The sequence below is a fragment of the Mirounga angustirostris genome, unplaced genomic scaffold (genome assembly GCF_029215605.1).
Source record: "Mirounga angustirostris isolate CCGP_5_RB_7025 unplaced genomic scaffold, mMirAng1.0.hap1 SCAF_1, whole genome shotgun sequence".
In the NCBI taxonomy this organism is placed as follows: Eukaryota; Metazoa; Chordata; class Mammalia; order Carnivora; family Phocidae; genus Mirounga; species Mirounga angustirostris.
In genome coordinates, this window is record NW_026991709.1 from 164837644 (window position 1) to 164855245 (window position 17602).

Below are 17602 nucleotides of genomic sequence, written 5' to 3' on the forward strand. Positions count from 1 at the left end.
TTGGTTTAATTTGCATATTTATTAAAAAACTAAAAAGTAAGGGGTTTGAGCCAGTGAGCTATTAGGCATAAATGGATTACAAATCTCTTGATAATAAAGCAGTTTTCGATCTCTTGAAAAACTAAACTTGACCTCAATTTCAGAAGCAGGAAGAAATGGGGAACTGATGTTTTTGGCATTAGAGATGTACCAAGTTCTGTTATGTTGCTCTTGTTACCCAGTACTTTGAATTTTCTACCTTTATTTCATGAAGCTGAAGCCATGTTTGTAAACAGTATTTGCTACTGTAGGCCATGCTGAGTGGGACAGAAAGCCCCTTGTTCTTCTCCAGGCTCCTTCCCAGCATTTGCACTCAGTTTCATACTGTTGCATACGAGAAAACATTTGCCCAAACTTGGCTTTGGAGAATGTGAGTTGGGACTTACGCTGGCAGCTTGCAGACAGCTGGTGCCATTAGTAACTACGAAAATACAGCGCTTTCTAAAGGCAGTTGTAGCCGTTAGGTAGATTATACAAGAAAATCAGACTGATTTAGGGCTCTCAGGTTTATTTTTTGAAGAAAAGCTAACCTGTATACTAAATTGTCCAAAGATTAAGATTAGCTAGAAATAAAACAGCTTTAAGGTGAAAAAGAATTTTAGGCAGCAATCTAGTCTACTGTTGCTGTTTTAGAAATGAATAAACGAGCCTGGACAGTTTGTGTGACATGCCCACCCACCTAGCTGGTGGCCAAGCCAAAACTAAAACCCAGGTCTCCTTAGTCCCAATCAGTGCAGAGCTATTCAAGGACTCCCACATCAGTTTTCTGTTTTCTGTGCAATGCTGGCCCTTTATCAGCCTCTCCTTGGATCTCATGTACAACCTGACAGAGCAAAAGGGCAACTGCCACGTTTCACTAAGTGTTACCCATTGGCATCAATGTTTGCACTGAAAAACTCTGAGGCAGGGTTTCCTTTGGTTCTTTTGGCGCCTTTGGGTTTGTTGAGACTACCAAGTATGAGGTTCGTATTGTGCCTTAATCTGCATCCCCCACCCATAACATATTTGAAAAATAATTTCATTGTGAAACAAGTTTCAGGTTTGTGGAAAAATTTAAGGATAGTACAAAGAATGTATATATATTCATATAACACAATTTTGAATTGAGATCATTTTATCCCCAAATCTGAACTCATTTAATGTGATAATCCCATTGTGACTTTAAGGGTACACATGGACAGGGATGCCTGGCTGGCTCGGTCGGGGGAGCATGGGACTCTTGATCTCAGGGTTATGAGTTTGAGCCCCATGTTGGGTGTAGAGATTACTTAAAAATAAAACCTTAAAAAAAAAAGGAGTACACATGGACAATAAATGCATTATAAGGGGAAACATTAATATGTCTTTTTTTAAAGTATAATGTCCAATTCAATAAATAATTCATTTTGACTTTGACATTTTGCCTCAGAAGTTGTTTATTAGCATTAAATACATTGTATGTCTACTGTGCATGAGGCAGTGGAGATAAAATGTTCAGAAACAGACATATAATTTCTACTCTTGGAGCGTATAACATAGTCGTTATTCACTGTATTTTCCCATGTAATCCAAAGGACACCAAAATGACATTTGCATAAAATCCTCAGGAAAAACAGAACATAAAGGAACAATGCAATATCAACTTTATTAGATAGGAAGTACATCATAGGCCAAAATTTTATTTTAATTTAAGATTTTATTTATTTATTTATTTGAGAGAGAGAACATGAGCCAGGGAGAGAGGCAGAGGGAGAGGGAGAAGCAGACTCCCTGCCAAGCAGGGAGCCTGACCTGTGGCTTGATCCAGGAACCCTATGATCATGACCTGAGCCGAAGGTAGACACTTAACCGACTGAGCCACCCAGGTGCCCCTCAGAGGCCAAAATTTTGTTTGTGGGAATCAAGTATTTTTGTTTTTTGGTTATTTAAAAAAAATTTTTTTTACCATTGTACAAGTAATACGATACCATATATAGATTATAGGTACATACAAGTATATGAGAAGCACTAAAAATTGGCCTGGATAAAAGAACTATCAAAATTCAACAATAAGAAAACCTAATAAATGGACAAAGGCCCTCAAAGAGGATGGCAAACAAGCCCATGAAAAGGTATTCTACATTGCTAGTCACTGAGGAAATACAAATCAAAACCTTAGTGAGTTACCACTAGCCGATCTATTAGAATAGCTAAAACTTTTTAAAAGAACAAAAAACCTAATAGTACTAAGTGCAGGCAGGGACATGGAGCAACTGGAACACTCCTGCATTGCTGGTGAGAATGCAAAATGATAATAGCCACTCTGGGAAAACAGTTTAGCAACATCTCATGAAACCAAACATACACTTACCATTTGACCCAACTATCTCACTCCTAGATGATTCTCACTTAGGAGAAATGAAAACTTATGTTCACACACACACACACACACACACAACCTGTATGCAAATGTTTATAGCAGCTTTATTGACGATTGCTAAGAACTGGAAATAACTCCAATGTCCTTCAGTTGGTGAGTGGATGGTGGAATACCATTTGGCAATGAAAAGGAATAAGCTGTTGACACATAGGACAACATGGATGAATCTCAAATTGATTATGCTAAGTGAAAAGCCAGACTCAAAAGGCTACGTATTGTATGATTCCATTACATGACATTCTGGAAAAGGCAAAACTAGGGACAGAGGACAGATCAGTGGTTGCCAAGGCTTAAGCCTGGAGGTAGGGTTTGGTAACAGTGTCTTTTGGGGATGATGGGATATTCTGTAACTTAATTGTGCTGATGGTTACATGACTCTCTTTTGTCAAAACTCAGATCTATACACCAAAATGTGGATTCTATATGTAAATTTAAAATAAATTTAGGGGGCACCTGGGTGGCTCAGTCGTTAAGTGTCTGCCTTCAGCTCAGGTCATGATCCCAGGGTCCTGGGATCGAACCCTGCATTGGGCTCCCTGCTCAGTGGGAAGCCTGCTTCTCCCTCTCCCACTCCCCCTGCTTGTGTTCCTTCTCTCACTGTGTGTCTCTCTCTGTCAAATAAATAAAATCTTTAAAAAATAAAATAAAATAAAATAAATTTAGGGGAAAATATAGGCTGGATAGATACACATCCAACCTGTGATAGTTGTTGCTCCTGGGGATGAAGGAGGGAAATGCGATCAGAGTGGAAGTTAAAGGGGATTTTAGACTCACCATGTATTTTCTTAAAAAATACATATATATAAATATGACAGCACACTATTAAATTTACATGGTGAAATTATCAATGTTTGCTTTATTATACTTCTTCGTATTTTTTAACTGGTCAAAATATAAACAAGGCAAAATATATCCTCCTAAAGGAAAATTTAGAGAAGACATGGAAGTATAAGGGGAAAGAAATCACCAGTTGTATTAAAACATTTGGGTGCATTTTCTTCTATTCTTCTCTCCATGTTTGTTTTTGCGTAGTGGAAAGTGTAGCGTAAGAACAATATAGTCTGTAGTTTTACTTTTACTTGGTATATCCTAAACATGTTTTCCTTCCTCTTAAATGATCTTTGTAAATATTATTTGCAATGATGTAATACCTATCTTAAGGCCTGCATTTAAACAGCTGCTCCCGGGCGCCTGGGTGGCTCAGTTGGTTGGGCGACTGCCTTTGGCTCACGTCATGATCCTGGAGTCCTGGGATCGAGTCCCGCATCGGGCTCCCTGCTCAGCAGGGAGTCTGCTTCTCCCTCTGACCCTCCTCCCTCTCATGCTCTCTGTCTCTCATTCTCTCTCTCTCAAATAAATAAATAATCTTAAAATAAAATAAAAGAACCTAAAATTCTTTTAAAAAAACAGCTGTTCTCACTTTATGGATGTAGGCATTTCTGTAATACTAAACTGGTATGTTTCACTTCACTAAACTGGAAGCACATATGCGAGTATGTCTCTGAGTCATTGCAATTTAACAGGAAGTCCTGTCTTTCCTTGGGGTTTTCCTCCACAAATGTTTCCACGTTGTTGATGTTCAGTACAGCTGGAGGTCCGCATCCCTGCTGGAGGCCATCAGGATACACCATCTCTTTGTATAATGTACTTTCAAGGAGAGCCCATGGCAAAATCACCCAGGCTCTGGTGTTCCTTTGTAGGTTTGTCTGACTCCTCAGATTAACTCATGTCATCATTTTCGCCAAGGCGGGAAATGATGAACCTCTCTAACCCAGCACTCTCCTCTGACCACCCTTTTCACACCCTTACATGTGCTTCAGTTTCTTTAATTTCAAAATGGAGATAATGACACAGCTTTAAAGCATGTGGAATCCTTAGTATAGTGCCTGGTACTTAATAGATTTGATAGATTATTTTTCTTTCTTCCTGAAGTTCATCTTTGACTAAAAAGAAACCCTCTGAACCCTGCTATTTCCACCTGCTTCTGCCCTTAGAATCTATTCCACATGACTGAATGTTTTAATTAGAATTGTGGACCATCTTCCTTGATCATCCGATCTCCAGCCTTTCATAGCACCATGTGTAATTTTTTGTGTGTGCAAGATTATTGTGTGACCCTCATTGAAGTGCTGTGAAGGCAAGACCATGACTTCTCTGCAATATTCTCAATGCTTAGCACAGTACCCGGCACATAGTAAGCCCTCAATAAATATTTGTGGAATGAATGAATGCTTACACTTTATAGTTTTAATCTCCCAGAAATAAACCTCTCATTTCCCGTATTTTCACCTTAGTGCTCTTCACATAGTAGGTCTGATGATTTTTCCCTTTTCAGCAGGCATCCTTGGCTTTTAAGAATTGACTTACATCAAGGACATCTGACTGCCTCAGTTGGGAGAGCATGCAACTCTTGATCTCAGGGTCATGAGTTCAAGCCCCACGTTGGATGTAGAGATTACTTAAAAATAAGTAAATAAGAGCACCTGGGTGGCTCAGTCGGTTAAGTGTCTGCCTTTGGCTCAGGTCATGATCCCAGGACCCTGAGATCAAGCCCCGCATTGGGCTTCCTGCTCAGTGGGGAGTCTGTCTCTCCCTCTGCTGCTCCCCCTGCTCATGCTCTTCTGCTCTCTCAAATAAATCTTTAAAAAAAAATTGTATTTAAAAAAATAAATAAAATGTAAAATATAACTATCATCCTCAATAAGGACAAAATGTTAGTATTTCAGAACTATTACTCTCTAAGTTGAAGAAGTGACACCTTGGGGACAAAATAAATGGTTGTTTAGCCTAACATTATGGACTGCAATGACCTGTGAGCAAAGATGTGTATGACTTAAGAGTAAAATTCCAGTTTCTGGAGCCCGACCAAATAAGGCCTTTCAGAAGGGGGATGTAGCTGCTTCCTTTGGCTTGACCCAAAGATAGCTAGAGGAAGTGCTAGAGTGGATTAAATTCCTTAGGCAAAGCTTCCAGAAAATACAGCATAAAATTAAACCTTCAGAGGACACCTGGGTGGCTCAGTTGATTAAGCGTCTGCCTTCGGCTCAGGTCATGATCCCAGAGTCCTGGGATCAAGTCCTGCATCGGGCTCCCGGCTTAGTGGGGAGCCTGCTTCTCCCTCTGACCCTCTCCCCTCTCATGCTGTTTCTCACTCTCTCTCTCAAATAAATACATAAATAATCTTAAAAAAAATTTAAACCTTCAGAGAAAGGAAGCCGTTGGAAGCGAAACTAGACAACATAGACATGAATGCAAACTGTGTTTGCCAGACACAGCAAGGACAACCTATGAAGCCTTCTTCACAAAAGGGTGGAAACGTGTAAGACTAACAGAGCTGTGTAATTGCTTAGAGGGTCTCAGGTGAGGACAATGAAGGGGCACTGAACTAGGAATGAGACAATAAATTTTAGATCTCACTGCCACATTCAGAATAGAATGGTTAGAACCGCCTGAGTCACGTAGGTCTAAATTCAAATCCCTTCCCTTACTTCCTAGGACTTTGGACAAGTTTTATCCTCTCTAAACTAGTTCCTCACCTATTACAGGGAGATAAGAACGCCTACTTCCTTAGAGTCTGAGGATTAAATGAAATAAAATACATAAAGCAATGAGCACATCTAGTACATGGTAACACTCAAAGTATAGACAACACCAACTACATACCCTTGTGCAAACCAGGGCCTCATTCTATAAAGGGAGTTATAACAGAAAAAAGCACTCTGACACCTTTAAGTGCCAGGTGTGATGAAGGGAGGCTGGGTTCACTTGCTGCCCACATCCAATGTTACCAGTTGTTTCCTTTACAACCAGCAGGTTACCATCCGCAACATGGTATTACTTAGACTTTTTTAGAGATGCTACTTTGATATCACTAAATTAACAGATTGACATCTATGCAACCACAAAGAATTTATTGAACATTTTCATTAATGTGATTTCATTAAAGGAAGGCTTTTTCCTGCTTATATTAGTTACCATCCCTTTTGCCCCTATCACAATCTCATGGTATAGTCCTTGCATGTAGCAGGAACTCAATAAATGTCTGCTAAATTGACTGTGGAGCACCAGACGACCTAAAACTTGAACTTTAGAAGTACTTACTTCATCCTGGAAAGGACTGAGCTACTATGAATAATCAATTCAAGTGACTGTTAGAAGCACTCTACCGACAAGCTGGTAATGTCAAAAACACTTCCCAAAGGAAAGGATGTCAGGTTTGTCTCCACCGTAAAATCCCATTTTTAAATGAAGGTACTATTTAAAGTGGTCTTCCAAAGGACTAAGCAGAGGTTCTAAAAAGATCGGACAGGGGTGCCTGGGTGGCTCAGCTGTTAAGCGTCTGCCTTCGGCTCAGGTCATGATCCTGGAGTCCCGGGACCGAGTCCCGCATCGGGCTCCCTGCTCCGCGGGAAGCCTGCTTCTCCCTCTCACTACCCCTGCTTGTGTTCCCTCTCTCACTGTGTCTCTGTCAAATAAATAAAATCTTTAAGAAATAAAAATATCTGACAATGTGGAGCAGCTTGGGCTCTAAAGTCAGTTGAATTGGTGTTTACTGACCACCTGCCTTCTGCAAGGCACCCAGCTGGGCAGTAGAGGAAAAGGTGCTCATGTATACTAATTATACCATGTAGTACTAGGCACTACATCAGAGAACAGCTCACAACAAGATCCAATCCAGAGCTGAAGTGTAGTGTCAGCATGGCGTGATGAGATGGGAGGGACTGAGAAAAGGAAAAGGGCAGTACTGAATGAAAAAGTCGAGTCCAGATCTTTCTGGAAGAGGTTTGACTTGAGCTAGCCTTGAAATAGCAAATATGATTTGAATAGGGGGAAATCTGTGTGCACGTAGTGTGACAACTTCTACATGACTAAAACGGAAGTAAGCCTTTGGGCGCCTGGGTGGCTCAGTTGGTTAAGCGACTGCCTTCGGCTCAGGTCATGATCCTGGAGTCCCTGGATCGAGTCCCGCATCGGGCTCCCTGCTCGGCAGGGAGCCTGCTTCTGCCTCTGACCCTCCCCACTCTCATGTGCTCTCTCTCTCTCATTCTCTCTGTCTCAAATAAATAAATAAAAAAAATCTTTAAAAAAAAAAAAAAGAAGTAAGCCTTTAAAAGTAGGGTGGCAGGGCGCCTGGGTGGCTCAGTTGGTTAAGCGACTGCCTTCAGCTCAGGTCATGATCCTGGAGTCCCGGGACCGAGTCCCGCATCGGGCTCCCTGCTCAGCAGGGAGCCTGCTTCTCCCTCTGACCCTCCCCCCTCTCATGTGCTGTCTCTGTCATTCTCTCTGTCTCAAATAAATAAATAAAATCTTTAAAAAAAAAATAAAAAAATAAAAGTAGGGTGGCATAAGTTTATAGCAAGCTTTGAAGGCTAGAATGGAAAGTTTTAGCCTCTTCTGCTTAAACTATTTGCTTTTCAAAAGAAATAGACAGCTTCTACTGAATAAAACTCACAGTCTGCCCTGGGTTGCGGTTAAACTGTGTGGACGCTGCTATTCCAATAGACTGTAAGCATCATGCCTGATTCAATGCTTATCTTTTACTGGAGCATAATGTGCCTACATAGTAAGTACTTGATAAATGTCTGCTGAATGACCAAATGACTCCCAGGATGAATTAGTCAGCTCAAAGTCCAAACATGGGGGGAGGCCCCCTCCGGCTGGTAAGCCACCTAGGCTTTCATCAAAGAGATATATCTGAAAGTTTTACATTAGAATAATAATCCCACATGTCCGCTTTCTGTGGAATGGGTGAGCCCCATCTCTAGTGCCTCTCCCCACCACAAGCACAGCAGTCAAATAAAGTTGAGGAGTTTATTAGGGCAATATGAGAGGCAAAGACACCCCAAGTGACAAAAAGAAAATTCTGAAAATGTCCCTTCAAGCCAAGTGGGGGCCTGGCCTTGACCTCCCCAAAAGGACAAGAAACTGGTGGGTTAGGAACAACATTCTCTGGTGGCCACCTTGCCAGGGCGTATGTGTCTCAGCCAGGACTGCCTCGCATCCCCCACCAAAGGTGGAAAGGAGACAAAGACTATTTATAGAATCGATGCAGAGGCAATGAGAGCTGTAAGGAAAGTCAGAGAGAGAGAGAGAAAGAGAGGTGGGGAGGACCTTGACGAAGAGTCCCAGGCGTTTGGCTCGGAGCGCCTCAAATACACTGACGAACAGTTCTACAAAATGTTACTTAAAAAGATAAAATGCCGAATGTTGGTTCCAAGAGCTCCCCGGGACGTCTTCCCACATGCCACATCACACACTGATGTACACGGCAGAGCCCAAAGGCCACGCTTTTGAAAAAAGAAAAACAAGAATAAGCCCTGTTGCTCTTTAAGGAGAGAGGAAGGAGCTGAGGCTGCTGGGGCCTTTCCCACGTTGGCCTGTATTCCGTAAAGCAGCTTCCCAGCAGCAGCATGGTGTAGTTCTAGGTGAGGGTCTCGCCTTTTGTCACCTGTCAAAGGAAACTGACAATTAGATAAATTCAAAAGTATTAAAAAAATCTTTTTATAGATCCTAGGTAGTAGGGAGTGGTAGAAAAGACAATAGCTCTGGAGCCCCAGAAACCTGGTTCATTAACTTCTAAGCCTGTTACTGCTTCCAGGTTTGTTTCAGCAACAAGTGGAAATGCTCATTCTCTCTGCAAAGCCCTTGCCTAGCCTCAGTACCTTCCCTGACATACTCACCCGTGCTTCAATGTACTCTATTCTCCGTTCGAGGGCTGTCAATTTCTCGTTTAGTGTTGCAAGTCTTGAACGACAAGACATATCTGGTAAAAGGAGACTGATGTTCAGGATTAATGTCATTCCAAATACAAACACACACACACAGCCCCTAACTGATGAAGAGGAATGATACATCATGCAGAGCACAAGCAGGAGCAGGTGAGCAAAGCAAGGGAATGGAGAAGAAGTGAGAATTATATTAGGAGCACATATGCTTAGAATGGATCTGCTGAACTTCCTACCAACGGTGGTAGGCAGAGAATAACGACCTCCAAAGATGTCCATGCCCTAATCCCTGAAGTTGTAAGTATGTATCCTACATGACAAAAGGGACTTTTCAGATGTGATTCAGGTTAAGGACCTTGAGATCCTGGATTATCTAATCACAAATCCATAAATGTAGGGAGAGATAGACCGAGGAAAGGTAGAGGAAGAAGAAGAAGAGATTCAAAGTGTGTGAGGGGAACTCAACCTGCTATGGCTGGCTTTGAAGATGGAGGAAGGAGGCCATGAGCCAAAAGATGCCAGAGACACTGAGAAGCTGGAAACAGCTCTCAGCTGACAGCCAGCAAGGAAACATATTTCAGTCCTACAGCCACAAGAAACCAAATTCTGCCACCAACCCAATGAGCAAGGAAACAGATCCTCTCCTAAAGTCTCCAGAAAGGAAGGCAGCCCTGCTGACACCTTGATTTTAGCCCAGTGATGTTGGACTTCCAAACCACACAACTATAAAATAATAAACTTGTATGACAAAAGCGGCTACATTTATGGTAATTTGTTATGGCAGCAATAGAAAACACACCAAAACTCTACAGACGGCTATTTGCTAATAGACAAACCAAGAGTTTCAAGAGAGGGGAAGTGACAAGAGGAAGAAAATAATCTCAACAGGGAAGAAAAACAGAGGCCACGAAAGCAGGAGAGGAGGGAAGGCGTCCATGTTTCTGAGCTCACAGAAGCCTCATCATTGCTTTTGCTCTAGGAAGGTACTTAATGTGTCATCAATATCTGCGCAGGCACGTCAGCATGAGAGAAAACTTGGGAGAACATCAAATACCCTGTGGAGCCCACATTCCATCTGTGGAAAACAGCAAAATTTCTTTTCTTCCTTTTCCTTTTCCAACCTTCTTTCACCACTCATCCAAAATGAAACCCAGATCTCCCCTAAATTAATACCTTTTCCTCTGCAAACTTCTCTAAGAGAAACCACTTGACTACTCTTTCCCTAACCATTCTGAACAGGAGAAAAATGTTTCTGGGCATGCTCAAGATTTCCTATTACTTCCTTCAATACCGTTGTTTGGTCATCCTCAACAACCTTCACTTTTTAAGTCTAAAATATCCTTTCTCCGAGACACTCTCCCACTCACAATGATTTAACACTTAGCTCACAACTTTTCATCTCTTCCCTGTTATGCAAAAGCATGTCCACATCCATTTGACAAATCCTCTTGCCTCAACTTTCACTTCTTCATGTCTGCATCTTATTCATCTTGCCTTTCTAAACATTCTCCTTCAAGGCTCAGTTCAAATTGGACCTCTGAGAGGTCTCTGCCAGAGGCATATAATTCTGCTGTACATTTATGGTTGAATTTCTAGTTTATAAATTACTTATGTGCTTCGTCTTAGGTTATCATTTCTCCCTTTGGATACAGATTTAACAAACAAGAATGTTCACCACTATTACTTAGGAATGGTTTCATAAAGTACGGTATATTTATGAAAGACTATTAAAATGGCCATTAAAAATTACAAGTTTGCAGGGCGCCTGGGTGGCTCAGTCACTAAGCATCTTCCTTCGGCTCGGGTCATGATCCCAGGGTCCTGGGATCGAGCCCCACATCGAGCCCCATATCGGGCTCCCTGCTCTGTGGGAAGCCTGCTTCTCCCTCTCCCACTCCCCCTGCTTGTGTTCCCTCTCTCGCTGTGTCTCTCTGTCAAACAAATAAATAAAATCTTTAAAAAGAAAAAAACAAAAAACAAAAAATAAGGCATCTTTTTAACTCATTAAAAAAACAAAATTACAAGTTTGAATATTTAACATAGGAAATATTCCTGCTACCTAGACAAATGTACTTACGTACTTGTAATTTATCTTTTTTTTTACATGTTTGTTACGCCACTAGAATGAGTTAATCAAAGCCCACTTCACTGGGCTAAAATCAATTACTCAAATACTGCCTCTTATTAATTTTTATAACAAGTATCTTGTCTGGCATAGAGATGTTTTTCAGAAAAAAATTATGGATTCTGGTATGTTAGTGAAACAAAAAATTGGCTCTAGTGTGACTCCACTAATTCTACAAGGGGAAGCCAAGGCCCATCTTGGATAACTGATGGGACAAAACAATAGCACAGCTGAGTTCGGAGCCCAGTTCCCTTCTGCCCAGGATGCTACTCTCCCACCACACACCCCGCTACCACCTTTATGAACCTCTGGAGTTGTAGTCTATTCCCCACATCTCTTAAAATCTGCTTATAGCTCAACTCTTCCACTTTCTGGTTCCTTTTTTTCTTTTTGCCATACTAGATCCTCTCCCACCCACCCATCTTCACTGCTACTCTTCATTATTTTTTAAAAATAGCTTTACTGGGCGCCTGGGTGGCTCAGTTGGTTAAGTGACTGCCTTCGGCTCAGGTCATGATCCTGGAGTCCCGGGATCGAGTCCCGCATCGGGCTCCCTGCTCGGCAGGGAGTCTGCTTCTCCCTCTCCCACTCCCCGTTTGTGTTCCCTCTCTCGCTGTGTCTTTCTCTGTCAAATAAATAAATAAAATCTTTAAAAAAAAAAAATAGCTTTACTGATATATTAATGTATATATCATGAAGTTCACTTACTTGAAGTATACAATTCAATGGTTTTTAGAATAGAGTTGTGCACCCATCATCATAATCTAATTTTAGAACATCCTCATAATCCCTACATGAAACCTTGTACCAATTAGCAGTCATTCCCATTCAGCCTCATCCCAACCCCTGGCAACCATTAATCTATCTATGTGGATTCACCTATTCTGGACATTCTTCATTTTTCTTTTAAATCGTGTTGTTTATCTCCTAGGCTGCTTCTTCTAATTCCTAGATCTAGCTTGAGTAGAAGGAACTCAGTACCCTCTTTTTCCTAGATACACTTCCACCACTGCCAGGACTGCCCAACAGGACCATGTCTCTTTCAATCTGGTTTTTAGAAGCTCAAAGGCATATTACGTATGCTATTCAGTAAGAGCATGAATGTTATCACTAACAACCTGTCATTTCCCATAAAAAGAGACGTGCCAAAATTATCTGCAGGAGTGGAGTGGTGAGAGGGAGGGTTCCTTCCTGGATGGCTGTTCTGTTCTAGCTCTGTCAATCTGGTAATGAATCAGAATCTAAGAACAACAGTATATTACTGGCCTAAATGGATAAGTACTGTTGAGAAATATAAAATGTTGAACTACAGAAACTTTGATCATATTTCAGATCCCAAGAATACATACTGACTCAAGCAAAACACTGGGAAAGCATTCAGCAGCTGAAAAAATCTGAAACCAGAGTGCATTTAAGAGTATATTATCACCAGACTTATATATATTTTTTAAAGATTTTACTTATTTATTTGAGAGAGAGAGCGCGAGCATGAGCAGGGGCCAGAGAGAAGGAGAAGCAGGCTCCCCGCTGAGCAGGGAGCCCAATGCGGGGCTCCATCCCAGAATCCCGGGGATCATGACCAGAGCTGAAAGCAGACGCTTAACCGACTGAGCCACCCAGGCGCCCCTATCACCAGACTTAAATGAAGATACTAACTGTCCTTGTCAGGATGCTTGATGGTGTGTATCCATTACCACTGCTGACAAATGCCAGTTATCAGCTCCTCTGAACCCTTAATGCACATAACCTTAGCCTACAAAAATCAACACTGTCATTCTCTTGAATTGTTGCCATTAAGGCTTACTTCTCTAACAGAATTCTAAATTTCTCAGGAGTGGCTACCATGTCCATTTATTCTTATTTATTCCTTTCTCAGAGGATGTGACACATAGCTGGGATCATGACAGACATGCTATACTTGTTGGCTAAGTATAAAAACTGACATTTAAAAATAACCACATTTATTATTTTTGTTACACTTCTCTGCACATATTAGTTTTAGAATCAGATAAAATGGTATAAAAATTAAAAGCTATCATCTGTGACAATCTGTTTTTAGAAACTCCACCAATTCAAGGTACAGAACAGGTCTAGTGTTAGGAGGTTATCACTGCCTTATGATTTGTGGGGCCTCAGGTTCAGGTGGCCCATGAATATAATCACTCTCACCAGTTGGAAGAAATCTGAGGGTAAAAGCTGTTCAGAAAGTCACTAGTTATCTTGGAAAAACAGTTACCTCTCCAAAGCACATGGCCTACACAGACTCTGTGCTCAGGGTAAGGACTGTAGGAATGCTGCCATTTTCTTTTCTTTTCTTTTTTAAAGATTTTTATTTATTTATTTGACAGAGAGACAGCCAGAGAGGGAACACAAGCAGGGGGAGTGGGAGAGGGAGAAGCAGGCTTCCTGCAGAGCAGGGAGCCCAATAGGGAGCCCAATGCAGGCTCGATCCTAGAACCCCGGGATCATGACCTGAGCCGAAGGCAGCCGCTTAACTGACTGAGCCACCCAGGCACCCTTGGGAGCTCTTTGAAAATGGCAGCAATCCTTGGGGCCATCCTTCTGGCTCTGTAAGACTGGAATTCTGTGTGACTATTTCCTCAGTCTAGGACATGTTGGAAATCTCAAAAAGAAAAGTCTTTATTCTCTGTTTGATCATAAAATGTGACTCACACATTTGGTAAAATTTCAGTGCTGGTATTTCCTTGCTTATAAAGCAAGAGAAGAGACATTTCTCCTCTGCAAATCCTAAGCTCAAACTCTAATTTTTGGTCAGTTCCAAGACTCACCTGCCATAAATCTAGTGACTGTAATATGCCAAGATTTATGTCAAAGATAAATGTATGTGAATTAAAAGTTTCTTAATACAGGGGCACCTGGGTGGTGCAAATCCTGATTTTGGCTTAGGTCATGATCTCAGGGGCGTGAGACAGAGCCCGGCATCGGGCTCTGCACTCAGCAGAGTCTGCTTCAGACTATCTCTCCCTCTCCCTCTGCTCCACACCCGCTCAGTCTTGCTCACGCTCTCAAATAAATAAATCTTAAAAAAAAAAAAAAAAGGTTATTAATACAATTCAGTGCTCAGAAATGAAGTTATTACATTACCCAGATCCAAATGTGGGGGATTGAGATACTAGATCACTTTTAAATTTTGAAAAACAGCCCCAGCTTAACTTATTTTTTTAAGATTTATTCACTTATTTGAGAGACAGAGAGCACACAGGAGTGGAAGGGGCAGAGGGAGAGAGAATCTCAAGCAGACTCGGCACTGAGCAGGAGCCCAAATCAGGGCTCCATCTCACAACACTGAGATCACTACCAGAGCCGGAGCCAAAACCAAGAGTCAGAAGCTTAACCGAATGACCCCCGAGGAGCCCCTTGACTTGTTATTTTAGATGCTTTACTGATTTAACTGATGTTCTTAATACTTTACTTGGATAGTCTGTGTGTATATATATCAGATCCTACCAGAAAGGTGAAGTCTTTTAATTCTGCTTTTTAAGGTTAAAACTCTCCATGTTGGTGATTTTTCCAACTACTTTCCACTGCCTCTCCTGACTAAGCCAAATCTCAAAGCTGTGATCTTCTCATCATTCCATCCTTCCCCTAGTATGCAGTATTTTGGTTTCTCTTCTCTGGCCCTTCCTCTGAAGGAACGTTATGAGTAAAGAATGCTGTGAACAACCTCCAATAATAGTTCAGCTCTCCAGAAAAGCAGGAGAAACCAATTATGAGAACATCAAAAAAGTTTGCACAGAACTTAGGAAAAGAAAAACTCTCTGAGGAAACCAGACTATCTGAATAGCAGGGTAAATAGGTTCAGTATTTCTTAATGTCTTCAGTTCACTGAAATCAATTAATCTAGCCTCTGAACTTGAGGCTCCTGTCTCCAAATCCATCTCTTTTTCACTAAACCATACTCCTTCACTCAGACTATTTCAAGATACTATGAGATCTATGTTTGTTGACCACCGTTCCCTATTACAACCTCTATACCAAGTTATGTGTGTGAATATGTATCAATGACATACATATTTATACTATTCTCTCATTAATACTACCCTCACCTTCATTCCCTGGTGAGAAAATCCATCATACTAAGATTATAGTCTTATACACTTTGTAAGTAAATAGATTAATACAAAACCAATGTTCTGAAACTGTCATTATTTCATCTTCAAGATAGAAATTCCTTGAAAGCAGGAAATGATTCCTATTCTGTATCTTCCAGAGTGCCTGAGAGCCTTGTACTGAGATCTGGTCTCCTTGCTGATGCTTTCCAAGAAAATTCATGTTCTGTTACCTTACTCCTCAGGATGCATCAGTCCTCCGGCTGGAAAATAATTCATTTTAAATCTTTTTTTAATACATCAGTTTCCCCTACTTAATCTTAATTGCTTGTTGCTGAATTAGTGGAACAGAAGCACACTAGTTGGAAAAAGATCACTAGATGTCATCCTTACACCTTGTGATTGCTTAAGTAAGTCTACCCAGTGCCCAGTTCTGTTAAAGAAACACTTGGAGAACATGGGATGGGAGTCTTTGTTAAGGCTTGCTGTCCAGAAGGATACGGAACAAAGCAGAAAGAATTGAAGACTGTTACAAACAGGCCATGCCTAGGAAAGATTTTGCTAGAAGCAGAAGTAACACGTACTGTCGGCTAGATACCAGCAATACAGGGCTCTCCATGTCCTTACATAATCTGGACCTTACCTCTGACCTCATCTCCTACCACTCTCAGGGCAGCAAAAACGGGAGACGGGAATGGGCGACTAAAAGGTATGGCGCTTAAGAGATCCTGAAAATGATGAGGAACCGTCAAGAAACTTACACAAGGCAGCGACACGGCTGTGGTTGCATTCGGAAAGGCGCACTCTGAGTGCAAAGTGAGAACGGGAATGGTAGCGGGTTACAAAGGAAGCAGGGAGGCTACCGAAGAGAAGACAAGACTGTGGATGGAGCTGCCTGAAGAGTCTGGGAAAAGGAAGGACCTGTTAATGGATCTGGGGTGAGGGCAATGAAGCCGATGAGCTCAGCCTGGCGCAGGAGAACCCCACAGGGACTGCCCAGTGGAGGCTGAGGGTCAGGGCGAGAGGCGGAGGGTGGGGTCCGGAGGACGCGAAAACCAGCTAGGGCCGAGGGCTCCCAGAGAAAGCCCCTTCAAAGCTTCTCAGCGCCCTCGCCAAACTGCCTGAGTGGCCTCCTACCCACCCCCACCTCCCCCTGCTCGCCCGCTGACCAAACGAGTTGAGAAAGTCCGCGATTTTCTTGATGCTGCTGGTGATGACTTCTATGTATTCCCGGTTCGCCCAGTCCTGGTGAATCTCCCGCTGTACCGGATCCTCTTGACCCGCCATGGCTGCCGCCTGACGAGGAGCCACTGCGCAGGCGCCCCGACCCTCCAGCCGGCCAGTGCGCCTGCGCCGCCAGCCCACACCCATTACTTGGCACCCACGAATCCATGGGCATTGTGATGCGCCTGCGCGATGTCAAGTCCTTTCGCTCTGCTCCCACGCCCCTGAAAAAAGTCGCAAAAACCCCGACGGTGAAAATGGAGTGCGCACGCGCCGAGGCACCCCTACCCACGACATACCCCATCGCGGGCGGTTTTGGTCGTTAGGGGGCGCTTGACCACGAGACGCTCGCTGCGTCCTCTGCTCCAAACTAAGGTTGTGGTCTGTGTCAGCAATCAGTTGGGCGTAGCCAATTAAGCCACATTAAATACAACTCATTTTGAAAATGGCTTTCAACAACACAACATGATTCCCCACCTTGCAGTCATCAAATAAACAAAACGTTAGTATTATTATTATTTTTTTTAACAATAATACCCAGTGATGGAGAGGCTGAGGGAAAATTGATAGGCCCCTAAATAACTGGTCGCACTGTAAACTGGCACAACTCCTTTAGGAAATTTGTAAGTTGATAGCAAGAACTGTCAAAAAATTCAAACTTTTTTGACCTAATCATTTCATTGAGAAAATCGTTGAAAAAGAAAAAAAAAAAAAGACACTTTAAGCACAAAGGTGCTCTTTGTAACATTATCTATTTAAAAAAACAAAACAACTATATCTCCATAGTTGGGGATGGCTAAACAATGGTACAGCCTCCTACGGCAATATCATGCAGTCATTTAAATAGTAATTATGAACACTATGACAACATACATGATAAGCTGAAGGGGAAAAAAATACAAAATTCTCTTTAATTGCAACTATATGAAAATTATGTCTGCTTGAGGACAAGAAGGGTATATGAAAGATGCCAATGTCTGGTTTGTTAAGGTAGTGGAATTATGGACAATTTTATTTTATT

At 42.0% G+C, this 17602-nt stretch overlaps 1 protein-coding gene across 1 annotated transcript; it reads right to left on the reverse strand.

Moving 5' to 3' along the window:
* Nucleotides 1-8234: 8234 nt before the first annotated feature.
* BRK1 (BRICK1 subunit of SCAR/WAVE actin nucleating complex) lies at nucleotides 8235-16723 on the reverse strand. The gene is made up of 3 exons (XM_045861849.1): nucleotides 16527-16723; nucleotides 9118-9200; nucleotides 8235-8885 (listed from the first exon to the last, which is right to left on the reverse strand). The coding sequence occupies exons 1-3, from the start codon at nucleotides 16642-16644 to the stop codon at nucleotides 8859-8861; spliced, it is 228 nt and encodes a 75-aa protein (XP_045717805.1). The 5' UTR covers nucleotides 16645-16723; the 3' UTR covers nucleotides 8235-8858.
* Between the last annotated feature and the right edge of the window lie 879 nt (nucleotides 16724-17602).

Bases quoted from the DNA above. Each gene is read 5' to 3' on its own strand.
- BRK1 (XM_045861849.1), bottom strand. From the start codon at position 16,644: ATGGCGGGTCAAGAGGATCCGGTACAGCGGGAGATTCACCAGGACTGG. The intron at 9,201-16,526 runs GTCAGCGGGCGA...TCCTTTTACCAG, and splicing joins GGACTTTCTCAACTCGTTTG to ATATGTCTTGTCGTTCAAGA. The intron at 8,886-9,117 runs GTGAGTATGTCA...TTCCTTTGACAG, and splicing joins TAGAGTACATTGAAGCACGG to GTGACAAAAGGCGAGACCCT.